Source organism: Zophobas morio, unplaced genomic scaffold (assembly GCF_036711695.1).
Source record: "Zophobas morio isolate AGI-343-1 ecotype UQ-CSIRO unplaced genomic scaffold, CSIRO_AGI_Zmor_V1 ptg000006l, whole genome shotgun sequence".
In the NCBI taxonomy this organism is placed as follows: domain Eukaryota; kingdom Metazoa; phylum Arthropoda; class Insecta; order Coleoptera; family Tenebrionidae; genus Zophobas; species Zophobas morio.
Genome location: NW_026972111.1, coordinates 17,087,455 through 17,106,837, shown reverse-complemented (window position 1 = coordinate 17,106,837; position 19,383 = coordinate 17,087,455). Strand labels below are relative to the sequence as shown.

At 32.6% G+C, this 19,383-nt stretch overlaps 2 protein-coding genes across 5 annotated transcripts; one reads left to right on the top strand and one right to left on the bottom strand.

The window, feature by feature from the left end:
* Positions 1-1,058: 1,058 nt before the first annotated feature.
* On the bottom strand, positions 1,059-14,344 carry LOC135123723 (gamma-tubulin complex component 6). Its single transcript, XM_064048581.1, has 11 exons — positions 14,281-14,344; positions 14,041-14,225; positions 13,793-13,992; positions 13,392-13,743; positions 7,764-7,972; positions 7,200-7,712; positions 6,913-7,147; positions 3,291-3,483; positions 1,766-3,239; positions 1,474-1,718; positions 1,059-1,424 (listed from the first exon to the last, which is right to left on the bottom strand). The coding sequence occupies exons 2-11, from the start codon at positions 14,189-14,191 to the stop codon at positions 1,121-1,123; spliced, it is 3,876 nt and encodes a 1,291-aa protein (XP_063904651.1). The 5' UTR covers positions 14,192-14,225; positions 14,281-14,344; the 3' UTR covers positions 1,059-1,120.
* On the top strand, positions 14,255-17,640 carry LOC135123724 (ubiquitin carboxyl-terminal hydrolase 30 homolog). 4 transcript variants are annotated; one of them, XM_064048585.1, is made up of 8 exons: positions 14,400-14,552; positions 14,609-14,663; positions 14,715-14,975; positions 15,024-15,193; positions 15,241-15,519; positions 15,569-15,787; positions 16,790-17,133; positions 17,186-17,640. In XM_064048585.1, the coding sequence occupies exons 3-8, from the start codon at positions 14,717-14,719 to the stop codon at positions 17,295-17,297; spliced, it is 1,383 nt and encodes a 460-aa protein (XP_063904655.1). In that variant the 5' UTR covers positions 14,400-14,552; positions 14,609-14,663; positions 14,715-14,716; the 3' UTR covers positions 17,298-17,640. The 4 variants fall into 4 exon arrangements, with proteins under 4 accessions (XP_063904653.1, XP_063904655.1, XP_063904652.1 ...); XM_064048583.1 differs by lacking the exon at positions 14,400-14,552 and adding an exon at positions 14,255-14,298 and having other exon boundaries at positions 14,609-14,975; XM_064048582.1 differs by having other exon boundaries at positions 14,609-14,975.
* The last annotated feature ends 1,743 nt before the right edge of the window (positions 17,641-19,383 follow it).

Below are 19,383 nucleotides of genomic sequence, written 5' to 3'. Positions count from 1 at the left end.
AAATTGTCAACATATTAAATGAGGAAATTATATGATGCATTTTTGTCATCAGCAAAAGCAGGACTAGGGCATTTGGGGGATTACAGTAAATCATTAAGAAACAGGACATAAATATATTCATTAGGGGACATACCTACAGTGTTAAACTTAATATAAAATTACTTTCTTAACCAACATTTCAAGAAAACGGTTCCAAAAGTAGATAATCATTGACCACTTTTTTAAATACCTTGTGCAAACAGTTTAAAAATAAGAAAATAGAATAAACCGTGGACAGACCACTTGTGAATTTTTTGAGATGAGCGATAAAAACATCAAGTTGAACGAGCAAACTCATTTTCTCGTTCTTTGTCGTGAGTGGAAGTAGAGAAGAAACCTACGTTTGCCTAAGGACGTTTTTTGTCGATCACACCTTGTAGGTATATAGGTGTTTCGTTTTCATGAACAGTACTTATAGTATAAAACATAATCCAACTGAGTTTTTGTCGTCTCCAGGGTTAGAACAGTTTCTACTTATATCTTAGAGCAATTTATATAAATATACTCCCATTTTTTAACCAGCAGTCGTCTCGACGCAATTAAAAGTTTCCTTGGAGAAAATCATACGAAAAAATGCTCTCCTAGTCACAAAACACGTGGCGCGCAAAAAAATCCAGACGAAAACATCTAAAAAATAAATATTTCCCCTCCCACATTATGAAATAAGTATGCATTTTTTTAAGACTAACCTTGTTCTATTTCTCTAATGTGACAACAATAATAACTCTATTAATATGCAGACGTTTAATTCACATTAGCAGATCAATATAAGTTGACACCATAATAAATTTGCAGTCAACGGAGATCCAGTTTCAGTTAATTAACGTACGAAATTTAATATTACAGTAAATTTAATTTTTCTGCACAAGCTGTCTATTTTAGGAACATTGTTGATATAGTAAGTTTGGCTGCATATTTTTAAATAAAGTTTAATTTACTTACACTAACAATAAAAATACCCACCTGTTAGAATCTTTGGCATATTGTTTATTTCTTTCAGGGAAACAAAAAAAAACTAATAATTTTAAGTGGCATTAAATACCTATTTATTTATTATTTTTTTACAACATTTAATAAAAGTTCAAGTAACATGAATATCATTTTTTGCAGAGTAATAACCATTAACATCCAACATATCGAGTAACTGTGTGAGGTGAGGTTGATAGCCACTTCTTGCAACTTTTCTTCCTATTTTAAACAAATACAGGACAAATTCCTCGAAATTTTGAAAAATGCTTTCTAATTTAGAGAAATTTGGATGCACGTATGTACCATTTTCGCAGTTCCAACTTCTTGATCTTAAATGATCATAAAATTTCAAAATCACAACGAAAATTTTATGTATAACTTTTCTCAAAGGCGTCGACTTTTGATTTAACAGACATCTAAAAAACAAATTTAACATTAAAGCGAAGAAAAGCGAAATTAACTTACAAAAATAAAATATTTTTTATGTATGTTGTATGCGCTAAATATAAAGAATCCAAATTGTTTACTGTAGATAAGCTTCGTTCAAAAATCTCCCAACTAGATTGCAGAACTTCACCAACGACATAATTCTGCAACGTCTGAATAAAATGTAACATTACATGACGGCACTGATGCAATCTTCGATAGTGAGGTGATATCATTAGATATATTTCCTTTTTTCCAGAAACTTTTGCTAGAATTTTCAGTTCCTACATATATAAACATTAGATAATAAATACCACTTCGAAACTCTTACCAAAAATATCTTTTTTAAAACCCAAGAAATACGGTTGAGTTTCAAAAGATACTTAAATACTTCGTCATATTTGCTAACAGTATCCACCGGAAGCAAAATGTTTAACGGCCAGTGCACTTTGTAAGTGAGAGACAAGCAATCTAAAACGTCTGGATCTCCCAAATGAAACCTCTTTGGCAAACTATTGATTTTAAAAGACAAATAATTAGAATTTTCTTGAAATTTACTTGACATCTGTAAAGCACCAAAGACTAAATTCTGCAAAGTTCTACAGTTGATCAGTTCAATAGGAAAATGCACGTCGTACAACTTTTCAAACAAATTCTCAGTAATATTTCGACCAAATTCGCCATCTTGAAGAAAAAAGTAATCTCTCAAACTATTCAAATGTTTGAAGTAGTGCAAATTGTCTATAAAATATTTGAGTAACTCGTTCTCTGCTAACTTCGTCTGTGTTGCCAGTGGAATAGATATGCTTTCATGCAAAAATAACTTTAAACAATTCGTGCTTAAACCAGAAGCTTCTTCTACAGTGACTCGTTTAGAAAAGACTTTCTTTTGCAAAGTATCCGAAAAACTTCTTTTAATCAGAATATACCCTGATTCGGGGTTTCCATCAAAAACAAATCCTTCGTCAGTAATGTGAGTATCGGCGGTTGTCGGAATGCTTTCAAATTCACCTTTTTCTACACTTAAAACTAATCTACTTGTAGTAGATTCACTCATCGGGGTCGTATCGACGCTCATCGGTATCGGAGGATCAATTTTAACAAAGTCCAACGACAAACTCGTCGACTTCTTAATCTTTTTTTCGCTCTCTTCGGTAGAAGTTGCAAGGTTCTTATTAAGATAATTCACGTTATCTAGCTTGAAAGGGTAAAAGCAGTCGCTACTTCCTAAGACAACATTGCGATTAATTTCACACTGAGTCAAACTCTTCTTGATTTGCGGTGGTTTAATTTCGATTCCGAACTCTGAGCTTAACACTCTCAATTTATTTCTTTGCGCATCGGTTAATTTCTCGTTATCAAAGATTGAGCTGACTTGTTTCTTGTGAACAGGTGCTGCAAGTATTATACCCATTTCTTCTGACAATACCTTTTCCTTAATTTTTCGAGCCATTGCAAATGTTTCCATTACAGCTTTTATCGTATTATCTTCGCTTTTTTCGTTATTTGCATTAATTATATCGAGCGATTGTGACGAGTGCATCGGTTTTAATTCAGATTGAGGTTCAGAAACCAGTGCCCCCTCTTGTTCGCATTCTGGTAATGAATCAATAAATTTCTCATCGTTTTCTTCTTCCTTCACTACATCATCAACCGAATAAAACGATTCCTCTGAGGAATTAATCTCTACTGGTATCGACTGGTCTAAACAATAAGTTTTTAGCTTTTGGATGTGGGTTTCAATTTTCTTTCGACGTTGATCCGAGATTTCGTATAGCTTATTGTAATAATCTATCATTTCCTTCCTTAAAGGAACAACCATCAAAAAATATTACTTACGCTATATTACAACTTACGCCTCCTTCTCTATTAACTTATCTCGAACATTTTCAATCGATATATTAAATTCGATCTGTTTTATCTCGGTTTCAATTTCTGAAGCTATACGTGACTGCTTCAGTTGAAGGGCCGAATCGTACTGCTCCTTCAAAACGGTTATTTCGTCAAGCTTTTTTTCTTTTTCCTCTTCTAAGACTTTTTTCCTTTCAACTAAAATACAAAATAACAAAGGTGACGATAGTAGGAAAAAGATAAAGTTTAAACTAAAATTTCGACAAGAAATAAAAATCAAAGCACCTCCTGGTTTAAAAAGTTTGGTTCTTAATTCGTATTTACAAACGTAAAAACAAAATTGTGAAAGCATTAATATTTTTGTGTAAAGATTCTAATAAAACGTTCAAAAACGCGTTCTTAATTCCTTATATATTATAACAATTTTCCATAAATCATTGTTTTTACATTTTTCACCTATCTACGATTCTAACATAGTTAGATAAAATATATAGCGCTTCATCTGAGACTTCTGCCGTGCTAACTTTCTGTTTATAAAACCTACTACAAAAACTTCAAGCACTTGAATATTATTTAATATCGAATATTATGCTTTGCTAAATACCCATTGCAATTTTGATTTCTTTGCGAATATCTAGTTGCCTAGGATAAAAAAATCAAAGCGGATTCATAAACCACAAGTATAGGACCATGTTAATTTAGAAAATTTTAAATAGCGTTCACTAAAAAAAAATTGAAGGGATGTCATTAAATTTTGGTTAGCATTTTACCATCTACAGTTGCGGCCCCTCAAAAGTGCAGGATAATTTTCTCTATTGTAAATGTATCTTCAAATCATGGGCGCTCGAAGAACAAAATTTGTCAAATTTGACATTTTGTTTATTCAAAACTGCTACACCACTGGTAATAGCGAGACTTACATTAATTTAAAATTTAAAAAAATTCCATGACAACGGAAAATCGTGCACTCTTGGGGGGGGCGCAACAGTACATACAAAATTTTACAATAATTGGCCCAGTAGTGTCGGAGATCATCTGTTTAGAAAAAATCGACACAGACGACAGACAGACAGATGGAAACGGAAGACCATTTTTTTTGTACTCTAAGGGTATAAAACGTCGAGAAAAAATGAAAGCAGCCAATCGCCCGATGAAGCCTATTACAAAGAAGAGCGTCATTTCCAACTGCTTTGAAGAATTCCAACAATCTTTTGAGTTATTAAAACAAGCGTTACTGAAACCATCGCTGTTGCAATAAATAAAAGTCTGACTTGCAGATCAACAAAATTCTTTTGACATAAAAGAAAACACAGTATGCCATGAAGAAAGGTGAATAGGTGTTAGAAATAACTACAACCAAAGATTCAGGCATTTAGTGCTACTACATTACATTTTGTAACTAATATTTCATGAATTGTTCACAAAAATTCTACAAATATAACTTTGACACGTTACACACACACCGATAAAATTTTGACACAAATGCTGATATTTCCTTGAAAAAAAAAACTAAAGGGTGCACCGAGTGATCAAATTAAAAAATCCACATGTTTTTGAAAACATCAAAATTTATTTAATAATGAAAATCAGCATATTTACTTAATTCAAATTTACCTCCCGGACTTTTTTACTAAAGGGTACTGTTTTCACTTAAAATGATAACATCATGTGTAAACCAAAAACATAAAATAAAATCCACCGGAAAAAATGCATTAACTTACAGGCGTCTACGACTAGGATGTAACAAATTCTTGAATAAGAAAAACTATATACTAATTTTTTTTTTCCTTAGAAATTAACTACCAGTTTTTAAAAACTATTACTTCAAATCGATTCCTACATATACCACATTAAATTTACGTGGTTTTCTGATTTGTCAAAAAGCAATAATGACAAACTTGCTTAAAAAAAATAAGTTTTACATAACTGTTTGACATTAAAGTTGATCCAAAGTTATTTAGACAGAACTTGTCTCGAACTGCGCTAAATATATCTCATTTTGAGAATTTTATTTTTTTTGTGATAACTCTTAACAGTTAAAATAAAGATATGTGTAGTGCAAACACAAAGAAGCATGCTATGCGTATGTTTCCAGTGGGCTTTTCCTTTACAAAATTTTGTCATGATTTATTAACATTTTAACAAGGACAAATATCAGTACATGGTAATATTAATATACATAATAACAGTACTGTATTCCTAAATTTTCGAAAAATGGGGTAAGTAGAAACAGTTCATTTTATTGATTAAATAAAAACTTGATCAACAAATAAACTGCTCCATTCATTAATATGTTGGAGTACCTAAGTCTAAAAAATATGAATACCTTGATAACCAACAGGTAAAGAATCGTTATATTTTGTACATTTATATAGAATATATTTACCACGCTTATGATAATCTTAAAACGCTTGCAAGATTTCAGAGCATTTTTGCAGTGTCAAAACTGAATTGTAAAATCATATACAATTTTAATTTTTTTTTAATATGGATGTTTCTGTGTTCCTCAAATACACGTAAATCGATGTTTCTGTGTTCCTCAAATACACGTAAAAATTATTAATTAGCCAAATTTTGGTTAGCGTTTTACCATCTACATGATATTCCTAAGATACATACAAAATTTGACAACAATTGGTCCAGTAGTTTCGAAGACTATCTGTCTTATAAAAATGTACAGACAGACAGACAGACAGACAGGCAGACAGACGAAATCGAGAGACCTATTGTTTCGTACTCTAGAAGTCATAAAACGTCGAGAAAACATGAAAGTAACAATTCGCCGGATGCAACCTATTGTAATATGTATTAACTTACGCCAAAGTAAAAAGAACTTCCGTATCGAAATGCATGTTAATGTTTTTCTTAAATTGGCTGAAATTACTCAGTTGTTCAGTACTTAAATTTTAATTGTCCCTCAGAGTACGAAAGATAGGTCTTTCTGTCTGCCGTCCGTGTATCATCTATGTCGATTTTTATTAAACAGATAATCTTCGACACTACTAGACCGATTGTCAAACTTCAATAGAGAAAAATTAATTTTTAGGCCCCAAAACAAAAATTCCATGATAAATCATCTACGATTGACGTACTCACTTTTCGGAAATTCTATACTTGAACCAGTGACTATACATATATAAATAGTCACTGCTTGAACCAATTGATCAACATTGTACTTAAAGTTCTCGCTTCTAATGCGTGGCTTACACCTTTTTTTTTTCAGTACTACAGCAAAAATTCTAAATATGTTTTGAAGACGAAAATGAAAAAAAAAAGTGAAATGATTCCTACACCTAACCAAACGAAAATGTCTTGAAATCTAACAGCACCCACGGCGATACTTTGTATTGTCAATAACGTTCAATTACGAATGTCGGGAGTGGATTACTCAAATTGATTCGGCCAAACATACACGCTTTGGTTCAACAAACACAAAATTTTCCAGTTTGAAAAAAAGGACTTTCAGATGTTTTCGCATTGTTCTTTGTATCCGGTAAAGACAGGCTCAATTTGAAGCATATAAACTAATAATATAAAAAATCATTTAAATAGAAAATAGACATTAGTAAAATAACGAATATTGCTTAAATAGCTATGTAGAGAGAGTAAAGTTTTAAGATTACTTACGTTCGAGTCTTCTCAACGTCATGGCTCTTTTCTTGGCAATCAAATTCATGAAAAATGGATCTTGCTCCTTACTTGCTCTTACAATCTGTTCAAGCTTCATTCTAGACCCGCATTCGGACAAAACTTCAAGGTAATAACTCGTCGCATTTTGTTCTAATAACGATAATTGTTCGGAAGTCAAACAACAAGAAATAATGAGAGGTTTCTTTCCCATTAAATATGAACATAATTTACTCTGCAGAAAAAAATAGTTAATTAAATAAAACTGACCTTACATTGAAACTAACCGATGGCATGCATAATTTTAGTAAATTCATCGTTTTTCCACAATTCAAAATATCCATTATCAGGTCCAGTAAAAAATCGGGAACAACGTCTTCACGTATGAAATAACTCCTAGTCCAATAAGTCCTGCCTCTGGTAGATACGTATTTAAAGTTGGATTTAATGAAAAATTCTTCGTATGGATCATTAACACTGCCTTCTAAAAGCCATTGTTGCAGAAATCTGCTAAAATAAACTTGACAACACGGAAACAGTATAGCGTAAAGTACCAATAAAACATTTTTGTCAGTGAGATTCAATGCAGTTTGGTACAAATAGTTTAAAAGTGAGACTCCATGAGGCATTCTTTCTGATTTCGAGTAAGGGCCTAGCTTGCAGATTTCGGTTAAAGTTGTGAGATGACTGCGTAACTGGTTTGTGCGTTCGTACAATTTTAATAGACCTATGTTGTCAGGAATTCCGATAACGACTGTGCGATAAAATTCCAAATAACGTTGAATGCTTTGGCAGAGTTCCTAAAAATATTATTGAAGTAAAAAACAACAAAACAAATGATAGCAAATTACAGCAAAGATGTAACCGTCTTGCTTATATTCCCCAGAGTATGGACTAGGTGTTGCTATTTCATGAAGCGCTTTATAACATGTTCCGCAAAAAATAAATTCGTCGCTGTATGTTTTTAAGATTGAAGGTGTCAATCCCTTGACTGTAATATTGGGTACCAAAAAAAAGTCGCCACATTCATTGTAACTGAACGAATAAGAAGCCATTCCCACTGAAAAATATTTTTATTGGAAAAGATAAGGTTTCACAAAAAAAACGAGCAAAACAAGCTTGACGTGAATTCTCCGAGGTTTTCAATGCATAATAATTTCCTTACTCAGAAAATCCGTTTACACTGAACTTCCCTCGCATCTGAAGCGCAACTAACACCGCATCAGGCCGTATTTTATAATCACGGCTCATTTAAAAATCATTTGAAGACGATGTCATCAACTTTTTATTAAGTTTGATAAGATAATATACTGCATATTAATTTTGATGTATATTATGGAACACCATAATCATACTGTTACTCTCTTCTTAAAATTAAAACGTTTGTTATTTAGAAAGAACTTTGTCTACATCTGAAGTACAGTCCAACAGTCCAGCTTCTCCGAAAAATGATAAAATTTGATTTTGGGAAATTTTATTTATTTTATGATAACGCCTATACATAAAAAATGTAGACATTACCAATCACAGCGTAAGAAAAAAAAAAGGTTATGAGGGGTTCGAATCCGCGACCGTTCCGTTATTAGCACGCGCTCTTACGCACCTGTCAAACGATTAAAATTTATTAAATCAATAAACGAATTCATTTTTGACATTCTTTATAATTTTTACTTTCCAGGCGTGAGATAATTTCACATAAATAAAAATTTTCAGCATTATTAATCACCTAAAAATATGGCACACCCAATATTTGTTCAAGAATAATCAACCATATTCACCAAATGTTCGGCAACTATTATTTTGTTTATAAGCAAGCAGAAGATTACTATATTAGTTTCTTAAATATTTTGGATTTTGTTTTGACTTCAATACTATAAACGTATTTATCAAATTTTGGAGGTAAAATGTACTTGTGAAATTTGTACTTCCCTTAAATTTTTCACCTTTGCAATCAACTGCTACATTTCTCCATTTAAAAACAAACAGAGCGTGTAAAAGTAATTACGTTCTAAAGATAGATACACTTTGCAAATTAAACCCCAAATGATGTAATTCTAGTGTTCACTGCACAAATTAACCGTGCTTGTTTACCGATGCAAATAAAAAGCCCGCGAGTCATCCCATGTCGGATTTGTGGTTTTAAAATCAGAGGTATTAATTTTGTTCTACATGTAAAAACACCCCAAGTTGAAGGTAAAATAATTTGTAAAGAATTTTTACCATTGCCCATTTATTATTTTTAAAATTTTTATGGATTTGACTAAACTAATATTAAATATTAAATTAGTATATTAAAAGCAGGGGTTGGAAGTAATTCAGTTACAAGTAATTCATTACTGTAATTCAATTCCTTTTCAAGTAATGAGTAATTGTAATGCACTACTTTTCAAAAAATGTAATGAGCAATTGTAACGAATTCCTTTTTTTTGAGTAATTCAGTCACTTTTACAATTACTTTTAACCCAAATACTCAAAAATATTGTTTTGTTTTTCTCTACGAATCATTTACCTGATCGGCTGGGATTATACTTGGTTCGTCCCCACAAAGAGAAGATTAACCGAGTAAGTAGTTAAAATCGAAAACGAGTTTAGCACAGAATTTATTAAGAAACCAGGTAACCATACATAAGCTCTTCACCATTTTCAGGGTGAGCCAAAGCATATTCCAGCTTAGGGAAATACATATAAACGTCTGCCTAAGTTTTTGCCAAAAGTACACGTCCAATTGTAATAAACTTAACACCGTTGAATTGAGCGTAAAAACCCTACCCAGACTGCCTTTCCGTTTTCTAAATTTTGTTGTCAAAAAAAAACTAAAACGCGTTAAAATTGTGATGAGTAAGAGATTATCTGGTTTTCGCTATTTATGCATCAATTTTAAATTTTCAGAAAGGTACATTAGTAGAAACTGTATTAAAAAATCCATTGCGCTTTACAGAAATAAAATATCTTAATAAATAATTGAGTAAACAGGACAGAATATTTAAAATTTGTGGTCAAACAAACTTTAGCCATTTTTCTGGTCCACTTAAATCTATAAAATTTCATGAGATTGTTCACCCTCTAAGGTTTTCTAAATTTAATCTGTAAAGGTACGTGTCCACTGAAGAGCAACTCTCACGAGAGTTCTGATTTTGATTTTAAGCCATCTTTAATCTCAAGTTGTCATTTCAAATTTCAAAGGTCTATTATTGCAATGAATTCAGTTATTACGAAAAAAATACACGTAAAACAGACTTATTGGGGATCACTGTCGCACTTCGAAATCCGTTCGTATTGTGCGAGTCGCTCACAAACTCAGAGAAACCAGGTAAAAACGATACACTTACCCTGTTGTGGGCCGGCCCGACCATGACTTTACGGTCTGATTTTGGAATTATTTCTCGCAAGCGCCCTCTCAAGTGGACATGTACCTTAAGTCACAACGCCAAGTAAGAGGCAGTTAAAGACAGACTTTTAAGTTTACATTATCTTGTAGCCTCCTTCTAAGTATTTAGGAACATACTTTTTATTAAAGATTAAAATATTTGCGTCCGCAGGTAATTATCGGTGGACTAATATTTACGATACATTTACACGTAGCCAATAAGATATTTTGAAATCTCCCACCAATGCAAATTTCTGTTTAAAAATTGTTGCAGTTGGCATCGAACTTTTATTTGTAGCTAGAGTGAAATGAAATTAGGCGCAAAAGAATCGGCTTTTCAATTTTTGGGTAAAAAAACGTAACATGTTGCCCCACAACAATTCCATCTAGCGCCGCAGTGGAAAGGATGTTTAGTGTTGGCGCGGATGTTTTTAAGACAAAACATCATGCTTTGGCTGACGAAAATTTTGAATGTCAGTTATTATTGAATTTAAATTATAAATATAGTCCTCTTGCGTGAAGTATTTATTTGTTTTATTTTGGACCTATACAACAAATATCTAAAATTGTGTCTTCATCAAATTTTTCAAAGTGCAAAAAGTAATTGTTAAAGTAATGTATTACTTTTTAAAAGTAATTGTTCCAATCACTGAATAAAAGTTTGCCATAAAGTTGGATAACAACCCTCTGATTCTTCTTCCAATGACTCATTTCAAGAATAAACTTTAAAATATTTTATTTATACCAACATACATACATCGACAAACTTGTTTCGAGTGTGCTCTCCTTCAACACTAAGTTTGTGGGGTTTATCCCAACATTAATTCTAAGAAAACTAAATCTGAACAAATTTGTTTTCCACGGGAAAGTTACTTGGAGATAAGTCTGAGAATGTTACAAAATATGAGAAAACTGACAATTTGGAATTTAATCAACCTATGTAAATCAATTAAAACACTCTTTTGCAATGTGTCTGTCAAGGCGAGGTAACCAAAAAGTTTTGTGCAAAATTCCAGCAATTCATTTATAAGTATGGTGGAATTACGAATTTTTAATTTTTAGAAGTAAATAATTATTTTTTTTTGAAAATGCAAATTACTGAAAAAAGTTGACCAAAAAACGTTTGTGACCCTGTCTTAAAAAACGTGATAGATAAATCTAGTATTACTTGTGTGTACCTTCGTGGCAGTTTTTAGAACTGACCACACAAGTAGGCTCAAAAAATTGATAACCAAGAAATTTATTTTATCGAATACAATACAACCAGTTCATATTGTTTAATGGAACATTTTCGAATGGCATTTTATTTGAATAATCCTATAATATTTTTGATATTGTGCAGTTGTGCACTGCCCGTTCATGCGTGCTTGTTGACTAGTGCTATTTTTTAATTAAAATGTCCCATATAGTAGTTATAAATATAAATACAAACGTCGGAAAATTAAAAAAATAGATGTCTATTTGCAATAATTACGATCTCATGTATCTAAAAATGATGAAATTGTAGTTATGTTCGCAAATAATTACTAGTCTCTTTGTCGGAAATTTTACAACACCTTAAATTGACACAAAATTATCAAAAATCATCCCGCATAGTTTTGCAAACGTTACTTACTGAGCCTAAACTAGACATTTCAGTATTTTGCCAAGTAAATCACATTTAAAATATCCAAATAATATTAATAAACTACAAAATTATAGAAAGTGTTATTATTTAACTTGAAACTACTTACATCGTCGACCCCCTTCAGGCTTTATTACCATAAATATGGTAACCCGCTCCTTTATTTTTGGTCTAATAATAATGTGTCGATGTTTTTATAAATACGTTTACGGCTTATCGTAAAAAAATAAATTTTTAAAAGTATATTGTTAGAATCTACAAAATGAATTTTGGCAAGATACTATAACACCGAATTAATGATTAGCGATTCCCTCTAGGAAGTTCTTGACGTCATCAAAATTAAAATATTAGAAATTCTGCTTAGAGATGTGCTGTTGTTTGAGATTTAGTAATTAATTTTCATTTTTAAGTTGTTTATATACGATGTTTAAAAAACTTTACAAATGAACAATCAATTTGATTAATTAAATCAAAAGTGAATTATTATCTAAGTGCTCATTCACAATGGGCATAAAGCATAAGGATGTCCTAAGCTTTAACGCGTAAAAATTTATGTTTAGTGCTCTATGATTGTATTCGTTCACAATGAACATAAGTGCTCATTCACAATGGGCATACAGCATAAGGATGTCCTAAGCATTATGCTCATTGTGACGCATAGAGCACTAAACATAAATTTTTATGCATTAATGCTTATGACATCCTTATGCTTTATGCCCATTGTGAATGAGCACTAACTTTTATAAAATTTTGGAAAAACAGTACTATTATTTATTTTAACTTACAGGTGTTATCATAGAATTTATTTATTATTATCTAGGGAACTAAACTTGTTTAACTAACTTGTTTTAAGGGAAGCTCTTTTTAAATAACTTTAGACGTTTCACATCATCTAATACACATGACAGGGAAGAGTCATCTAGAAAATTATCTTTGTTTATCTGAAGTTTTTCCAGTAACACAGGTTCCCTGTCTTAGTTTTCTTTTTACTTTTTTGTTCCTTCTTGTGTGATAGTGTTTCTTAAACTTAAACGAAATTTACTTAAATTCAGTTTCAAGGCATGCACATATCCACCAGACTGTTCAAAGTAACTAATTAGATTAATTAAAACTCGGAATTAAAAAAAAAAGATTTCAAATAGACCCAAAATATTAAGTCAAAATTTTAAAAAATTGTTTTGTATTTAGCTGGAATAAAAAAATGCAAATAGGATTAAATACGTCCTTTCATTTTTTCATTGCAAATAATTTTCAATTAATTATGTAAAATACATAAGTAGTCAACAACTTAAAGTCGCTCTCTGTACAGCAAATGAAATAATCTTGAATTGTATCATTGCAGGTAGCCATCAGACACAAAATACAATGGATTTACATAAAAGGCATATTAGATCATGCAGCAGAAACAAATACTGTACAGTTTAGGTACCACAGGAACTCAAAATTTCACCCGATTAATTATTCTAAACACAATATGAAAAAAATTACCCAACAGATACTTCACATCCTTCACAAATTCTGAAACTGTTTTTACTTGTGGTCTAACTGGAATCGGACTTTGAAATGTACAGGAGAAATACACTGAAGGTAAATTTTCCACCCACAAATGAGATTTTTCTCCTAATTCCGATAAAAATGGTTTCTCTTTATCAGGCTCAGGATGACCAAAGTCTTCCCAGTTTTTTCTGTAACTATATGAGTTTTTTGATACTATATCCCAAAGATCTCCTGATGAATGTGATTCATCTGAATTCATGAACACATTTGTTGAACAATCACTTTTAACTCTAAGAGCTGAATTTTTGTACAAATTTTTACAAGATAATGGCAACTCAAGATCCTGCAATAAACAATTTAGTAAAAATCATATAACACTACACAGCTATTACCATTGAGTCGTCATGATCATAGGGCACGTTGCGCAAACACAGTAAAAATTGAATAATAGCATCACCAAAATGTTCTCGTACATATTGACCACATTCTTTTAACTCTGTCCCATGTTCAACTAAACCGTATTTTGTTGCTAAAGTAAATTGCCACGCTAATAAATTGCAGTAAGGGTCAAGTCCTTTCCTAGTTTTGAAACCTACAAAAATGTTTTGTGTAAATTTTAAAGCAAAAACTTGCACATTACTTTTGTCAGAATCATTATTGGTTCTTTTCTTTAATAATATTTCGTAGACCCTTGATCGCAATTTTCTCACTGCACTCTGATCAACAGCAAATTTTTCACACAAGCTTGTAAGTAAATAATAAATGCTATTTTCCGAACCTTCATCCATCATTTTTTAAATTTAACTACCAAAAATATGCCATAACCTAAAATGACAGATGTCAATAAACAAAATTGATTTCGTTGCCAATTGAGGATCACCATGTCCCTAAACGAGAGGTAAGCAGAATGCATAATTAATTTGTGTTTCGTTGCGTAACTAGTAAGTAAGTATTTGAATATCCTGGTCATTTTGTCATTTTTCTAGTCGTTGTTGTTGGCGCGAATTTGTTAATCAATCTTGAACTGATTATTTAATTAGGGTAAAGTTGGGCATGTAATAGCAATACAGGGATATTTTAATGTGGTTGGCTATGCTGAAAGTGTTATGTGAAATTGTGAAATTTGGCAGATGACATATGTCTTCAAATATTGTGATTTGTAGCAATTATATTTATTTACAGTGTTGTGCTAATACTTATTGTTGTAGTTCGACCAAAATTAGATGTACATTCAGTCAGGATGGTTGACAACTTGAGTTAAAAGTAAAAATGTATTCTTCTCCCACGTCCTGCTGTAATTTATAATTTTATTAGAAATGGAATCTGATCGAATTCTAGTAGCAGCAGGACTAACGGCAGCAGCAGTTGTTGGGGCCTTTGTATTTTGGGGCCCTGCAACAGCTTCTGGTAGTGGCCGTGGACGTTTAGCAGGACTAGTGAACTTAGGAAAAACTTGCTTCCTTAATGCTGTATTACATGCTTTAGCTGCTTGTCCTCAGTTTATAGCATGGTTAGAAAAAGACAGATTTGTTAAAGAAACTAGTCTGCGTGGAACTCTAGCAACTGTTCTTTCAGGTAAACTTTTAAATTTTCTGCACTGATATCATAACAATTTGGTTTTAGTTGTTAATGGCACTAACAAATCTGTCAAAGAAACATATGCTCCAGCAGCTGTTATTAATGCTTTAAAAAGACTGGGTTGGGTAATTCCAGCAGGTGAACAGGACGCTCATGAATTACTAAATGTGCTTTTAACAACACTAGATGAAGAAACTCATAAAATCACAAGAAAAGTAATGATTTCAATATTTAAGTTTGTTTGTCAATACTGGTTTTGTAGGCGGGTTGTTTGTCTGACGCTTTGGGAATGAATGAATTAGATACTCCAGAACCTGAAGATGATATATCCGAATTTAATACTCTTGGAAGTGTCATGTCTTTAAATGAACTGTGCAGACCAAGTAGTTTAAACTGGAGGAGTACAGCAATTAGGCGTAATAGATGGATTTCCAGATCTTGTCGAGCTTTACAAATGACTGGACCTCCTCAGCAACCTGTTTCCCATCCATTTACCGGAACTTTAACCAGCCAGCTGAGATGCACTGAATGTGGTCATAAAGTAAATTTTAGTTTGTGAAATTGGATCTGTTTTAACACATTTCTTTCAGTCAACAGTTCGTTATGATAAGTTTGAAAGTCTGTCTCTGGCACTTCCAAGTGGTGCTGGAGATCTAGGGTGGGGACGGCATAAGTTGCATCAGCTTCTAACCAATTTTGTTACTCCTGAAGTTGTACCTGATGTCCAATGTGAAGGTTGTAATAGTGGAAGAGATCCGGCCATGCCATCAATTTTGTCCAAGCAAATTAAAATACTTAACTTTGGGAAGGTATACTACAGTTTCATATCATTTTGTGTGCACGTTTGAATCACTCATTACTTTTTTTTTGTTCCATTGTAACAGAAGTGATGGAGAATCATAGAACATCATTTTTTACATCACGACACTAATTTATCTTGTTTGAATTGTTAGTTTGTTTGGTGGTGGCCTTCAAAAATTTTGATTTTTAATGAGCAAGAACAATTAAAAATGTTAGGAGTGTATTTTACGAAACAGCTGTAACAAATATATTAATATGACTGCTAAAAATAAGTTGAATCATACATCTAGGGAAAAGACGATTGCAAAATATTATTCTTAGTGGTAATCAAACAATCGTTTTGAAATATCCAAAAAATATATGACGATTTTATTTGTCCACAAAATAAAACTTAAATGCATCTTTGCTAAGAAGGCAACCAACATTTTTTTCTTTTCACAGGGGAAATTTCCGTACATGTTGTCTAAAGATTCGATACTACAGCTTTCAAGTAAAGTGAACTAGCTCCTTCAGATTAGTTTGAAACTACAGTTCAGAATGTTATTCGTAAATTTAAAATATGTAATAGTTATAAAAAAAATTCTGTTGTATTACAGAAAAAGTTGCATTCGTTTCAAGTCAACTGTCATTTTTGAGCAAAAAAATTACATTTCGCGCTGTTGCCATCGTTTTGTGCCAATATAATTAAAAGTCAGGTCATTTCCTGGGCGTAAGAAGAAAAAAAATTAGAAGACAAAACGTGGATAAATACTCCTTGCTAAAGCAGTTAATATTTAAAACGGAAGAAAGTTTGGTGGAAAGTGTGGGGCTTTATTTGATTTATCGAAAATTAGAAACACTAAATTTTAAGTTGATTTTATTTTAAAATTGAAACGTACATTTTCAACCTGTGAGTGAGTGGTGAATTTGTTACCAACATCCTATTTAACCCTCGATTTTGCGCTGCATTCGAGTTTGTGAAGCTATGCGTCACATCCGGCACTTGTCATTACAGGAATTGCAATTTTTAGCTCCCAGTATGCCTTTGCATACACATATCTCGCAATACGTGGCAACCTGGTGGAATCTCGAAGCGCCAAGATTACGTCCAATTTCCAATGAGGTTGTCTTTAGCAGCTTATACTTTTATTCACGCTCACTATCAGCGAAAATTAACCAACTCTGTGTACACAAGTACCAGCGAAGGTGGCAGTCCATTATCGAGTAGCATGCCCATGTCCTGGGGAATGGGGTCTTTGTCAGAGATGGCGAATGAATTCCGGAATGTCTATCAATTGGCAGCAGTGGTTGTTCATACCGGAGATGCACATTCTGGACATTTCATTACATACAGGAGAGGACACCACAACACAAAGCAAGTTTAAAAATATTTTAGCATCAGTGATATTTTAATTACGATTTTGCAGGTGGTACTATACATCTGATGTTGAAATACGAGAAGTAATGGTTGATGAAGTGTTACAAAGTACCGCTTACATGCTTTTCTATGAAAAAACTTCCAATATGAGTGCATTTTAATCTCCTCATTGTGATTTTACGCATTTAATAAGCTTAACTTTAAGTTAATTATGTTCCTATCTTATGACAAAGTTAAAATATTGTGCCATATATTTCAATTTAATTTGTTAATAAATTGCACCAAAAATTCATGTCCCTTTTTTAAATAGAAATCAAATTATATGGCAATGCGGGTGCTAATCACGAATACAACTTTAAATATTAATGATAATCCTCTTAATTACAATCACTGAAAATTTTCATGGTGAAGTCGTGTATCAAAAACTAATTTTAACGTTGTTATTTGTAAAATGTATATATTTTAAGTTGTAAATGATGTATAGTTTATTAAGAATATAGTGAATATAAAATATAGTCTTTAATTTGTTACAATAAAAAGAAATTCAAACGGTTTTATCACTGAACACAAAAGATTATTCTAAACTGATACCGTAAAACGATTGTCAAAGACAAAGTGAACTGACTAAATCATCTAGTTTTACAACACTGTATTGCCTGGAATTTTACAACCAATGTGAAAATAGGAAAAACACGGAATGCACGAGAGCTTTTACCGACATATTTGTACAGCATCTGTCTCCTCCTGGTTTTAAATGTTTTAAGCGGCGAGTAAAGTTAAATTGCACTCTAATTAATTACGTATGTAACGGTATCCAAAGGGATATACTCATCTGCTCGCTACATAAATTGATGCCACTCTAATTTCTTTTGTTGATACAAAATGAGTGATAGTTACACATACACATTTGCCAAACACCATCCTTTACATATTATGCAAAAAATTAAAAAAAAAAGTAGATACTGTGATAACCCAAACTTCCCGCCTTAAAATTTTGACCTTGAAACAGTTTGAAAGGCCCGCGAAAAATTCAAAAATTCAAAGTTTGGCCTTGGCTGTGATCGTCTAACAAATGAGAACCTACGTTGTGTGTTTTTTTTTTGTTTTTGAAAAATGGCGGGAAGAAGTTCTTTCATACAAGTGCATACACGGTCGAGAGCGCCAGAAATAATAGACAAAATTAGGTTGGTCAAAAGCCTTCCTAAGGGGGAAAAAGAAACGAAGAACGACAACGGCTCAATTTGCCCTTCTGGCGAGTCCGCAGGGCCAAGGTGTCATCGGTCTTCATTCCCCAAAACCCCCTGGGGTTTTATTCACCGACATATTACATGTCAAACACCTTAAGATATTTGAAAGAAAAACACTCGCGAATTGACAGACATACACATATGAAAACCGAACAAACACAAGACCTACACATTATGTAAATTGGATGGCAGAAACCGAATCATTATGAGAGTGTGGCGATCGAACAAAATATAGAACAAAATATATCAATTTCATTTACGAGCACAGAAAATACCCAGAGGGGGCGTCGTAGCGTGAGCGAAGTTTGGAGCTCCCGGTCTGGGCTGGTTTCCCCCGCGACGGTGATTCTATCTACACCAAGCCTGCCAGACAGCACCCCTCCATGACGAACATGCCGTCCAAGCAGGCCGTTTCGGCCTAAAACTAGCGGTGAAGTCTGGTCAACTACTACCTCGTCGTCAAGACCGTTCCCACTGAAATCTGATTCAAAGCCTGCACGTCTTGTGCAGACAGCGCGATACATTCCGCTACCGCAACTAGGAACTGCGCCCATCGCCGACACTACGTGTTGTTGTGTTATTTACCTCCAATTCTATTTAAATGTTCAAACTCTATGACTCTAATATTAAATGACAACCGAACAAGTGTTAAAGTTTCAACAAAGAGCAATAAACAACATTTAAATTCGCCACACACTCTTACGAAAATTCAACAACAAATAATTCTTAATTGAGATTAAATTTGGACATCAGATAATTTACATGATAGAAACATTAATCAACAAAACATTTACAAGATCAAAACTTAGCAAAGATTTGTGAAAACAAAGATCTGGTATGAAATAAACCTGTGCAAATAAAATATCATGTTAGGTCAAAACTGTAGAGCATGGAAATTTACGTTCAATTCAAATTATATAGCAAAGAAAATTACTGAAGCTCAAATTGTGAGACAAAGACAAATTGCATGAGGTGAAAGATTGTAAAGTTAACAGATTTA

Bases quoted from the DNA above. Each gene is read 5' to 3' on its own strand.
- LOC135123723 (XM_064048581.1), bottom strand. From the start codon at position 14,191: ATGATGGATGAAGGTTCGGAAAATAGCATTTATTATTTACTTACAAGC. The intron at 13,744-13,792 runs GTAATAGCTGTG...TGTTTATTGCAG, and splicing joins ATGATCATGACGACTCAATG to GATCTTGAGTTGCCATTATC. The intron at 3,484-6,912 runs GTAAGTAATCTT...TTTGTATTTTAG, and splicing joins GACGTTGAGAAGACTCGAAC to TTGAAAGGAAAAAAGTCTTA.
- LOC135123724 (XM_064048583.1), top strand. From the start codon at position 14,717: ATGGAATCTGATCGAATTCTAGTAGCAGCAGGACTAACGGCAGCAGCA. The intron at 15,194-15,240 runs GTAATGATTTCA...CTGGTTTTGTAG, and splicing joins CTCATAAAATCACAAGAAAA to GCGGGTTGTTTGTCTGACGC. The intron at 17,134-17,185 runs GCAAGTTTAAAA...ACGATTTTGCAG, and splicing joins AGAGGACACCACAACACAAA to GTGGTACTATACATCTGATG.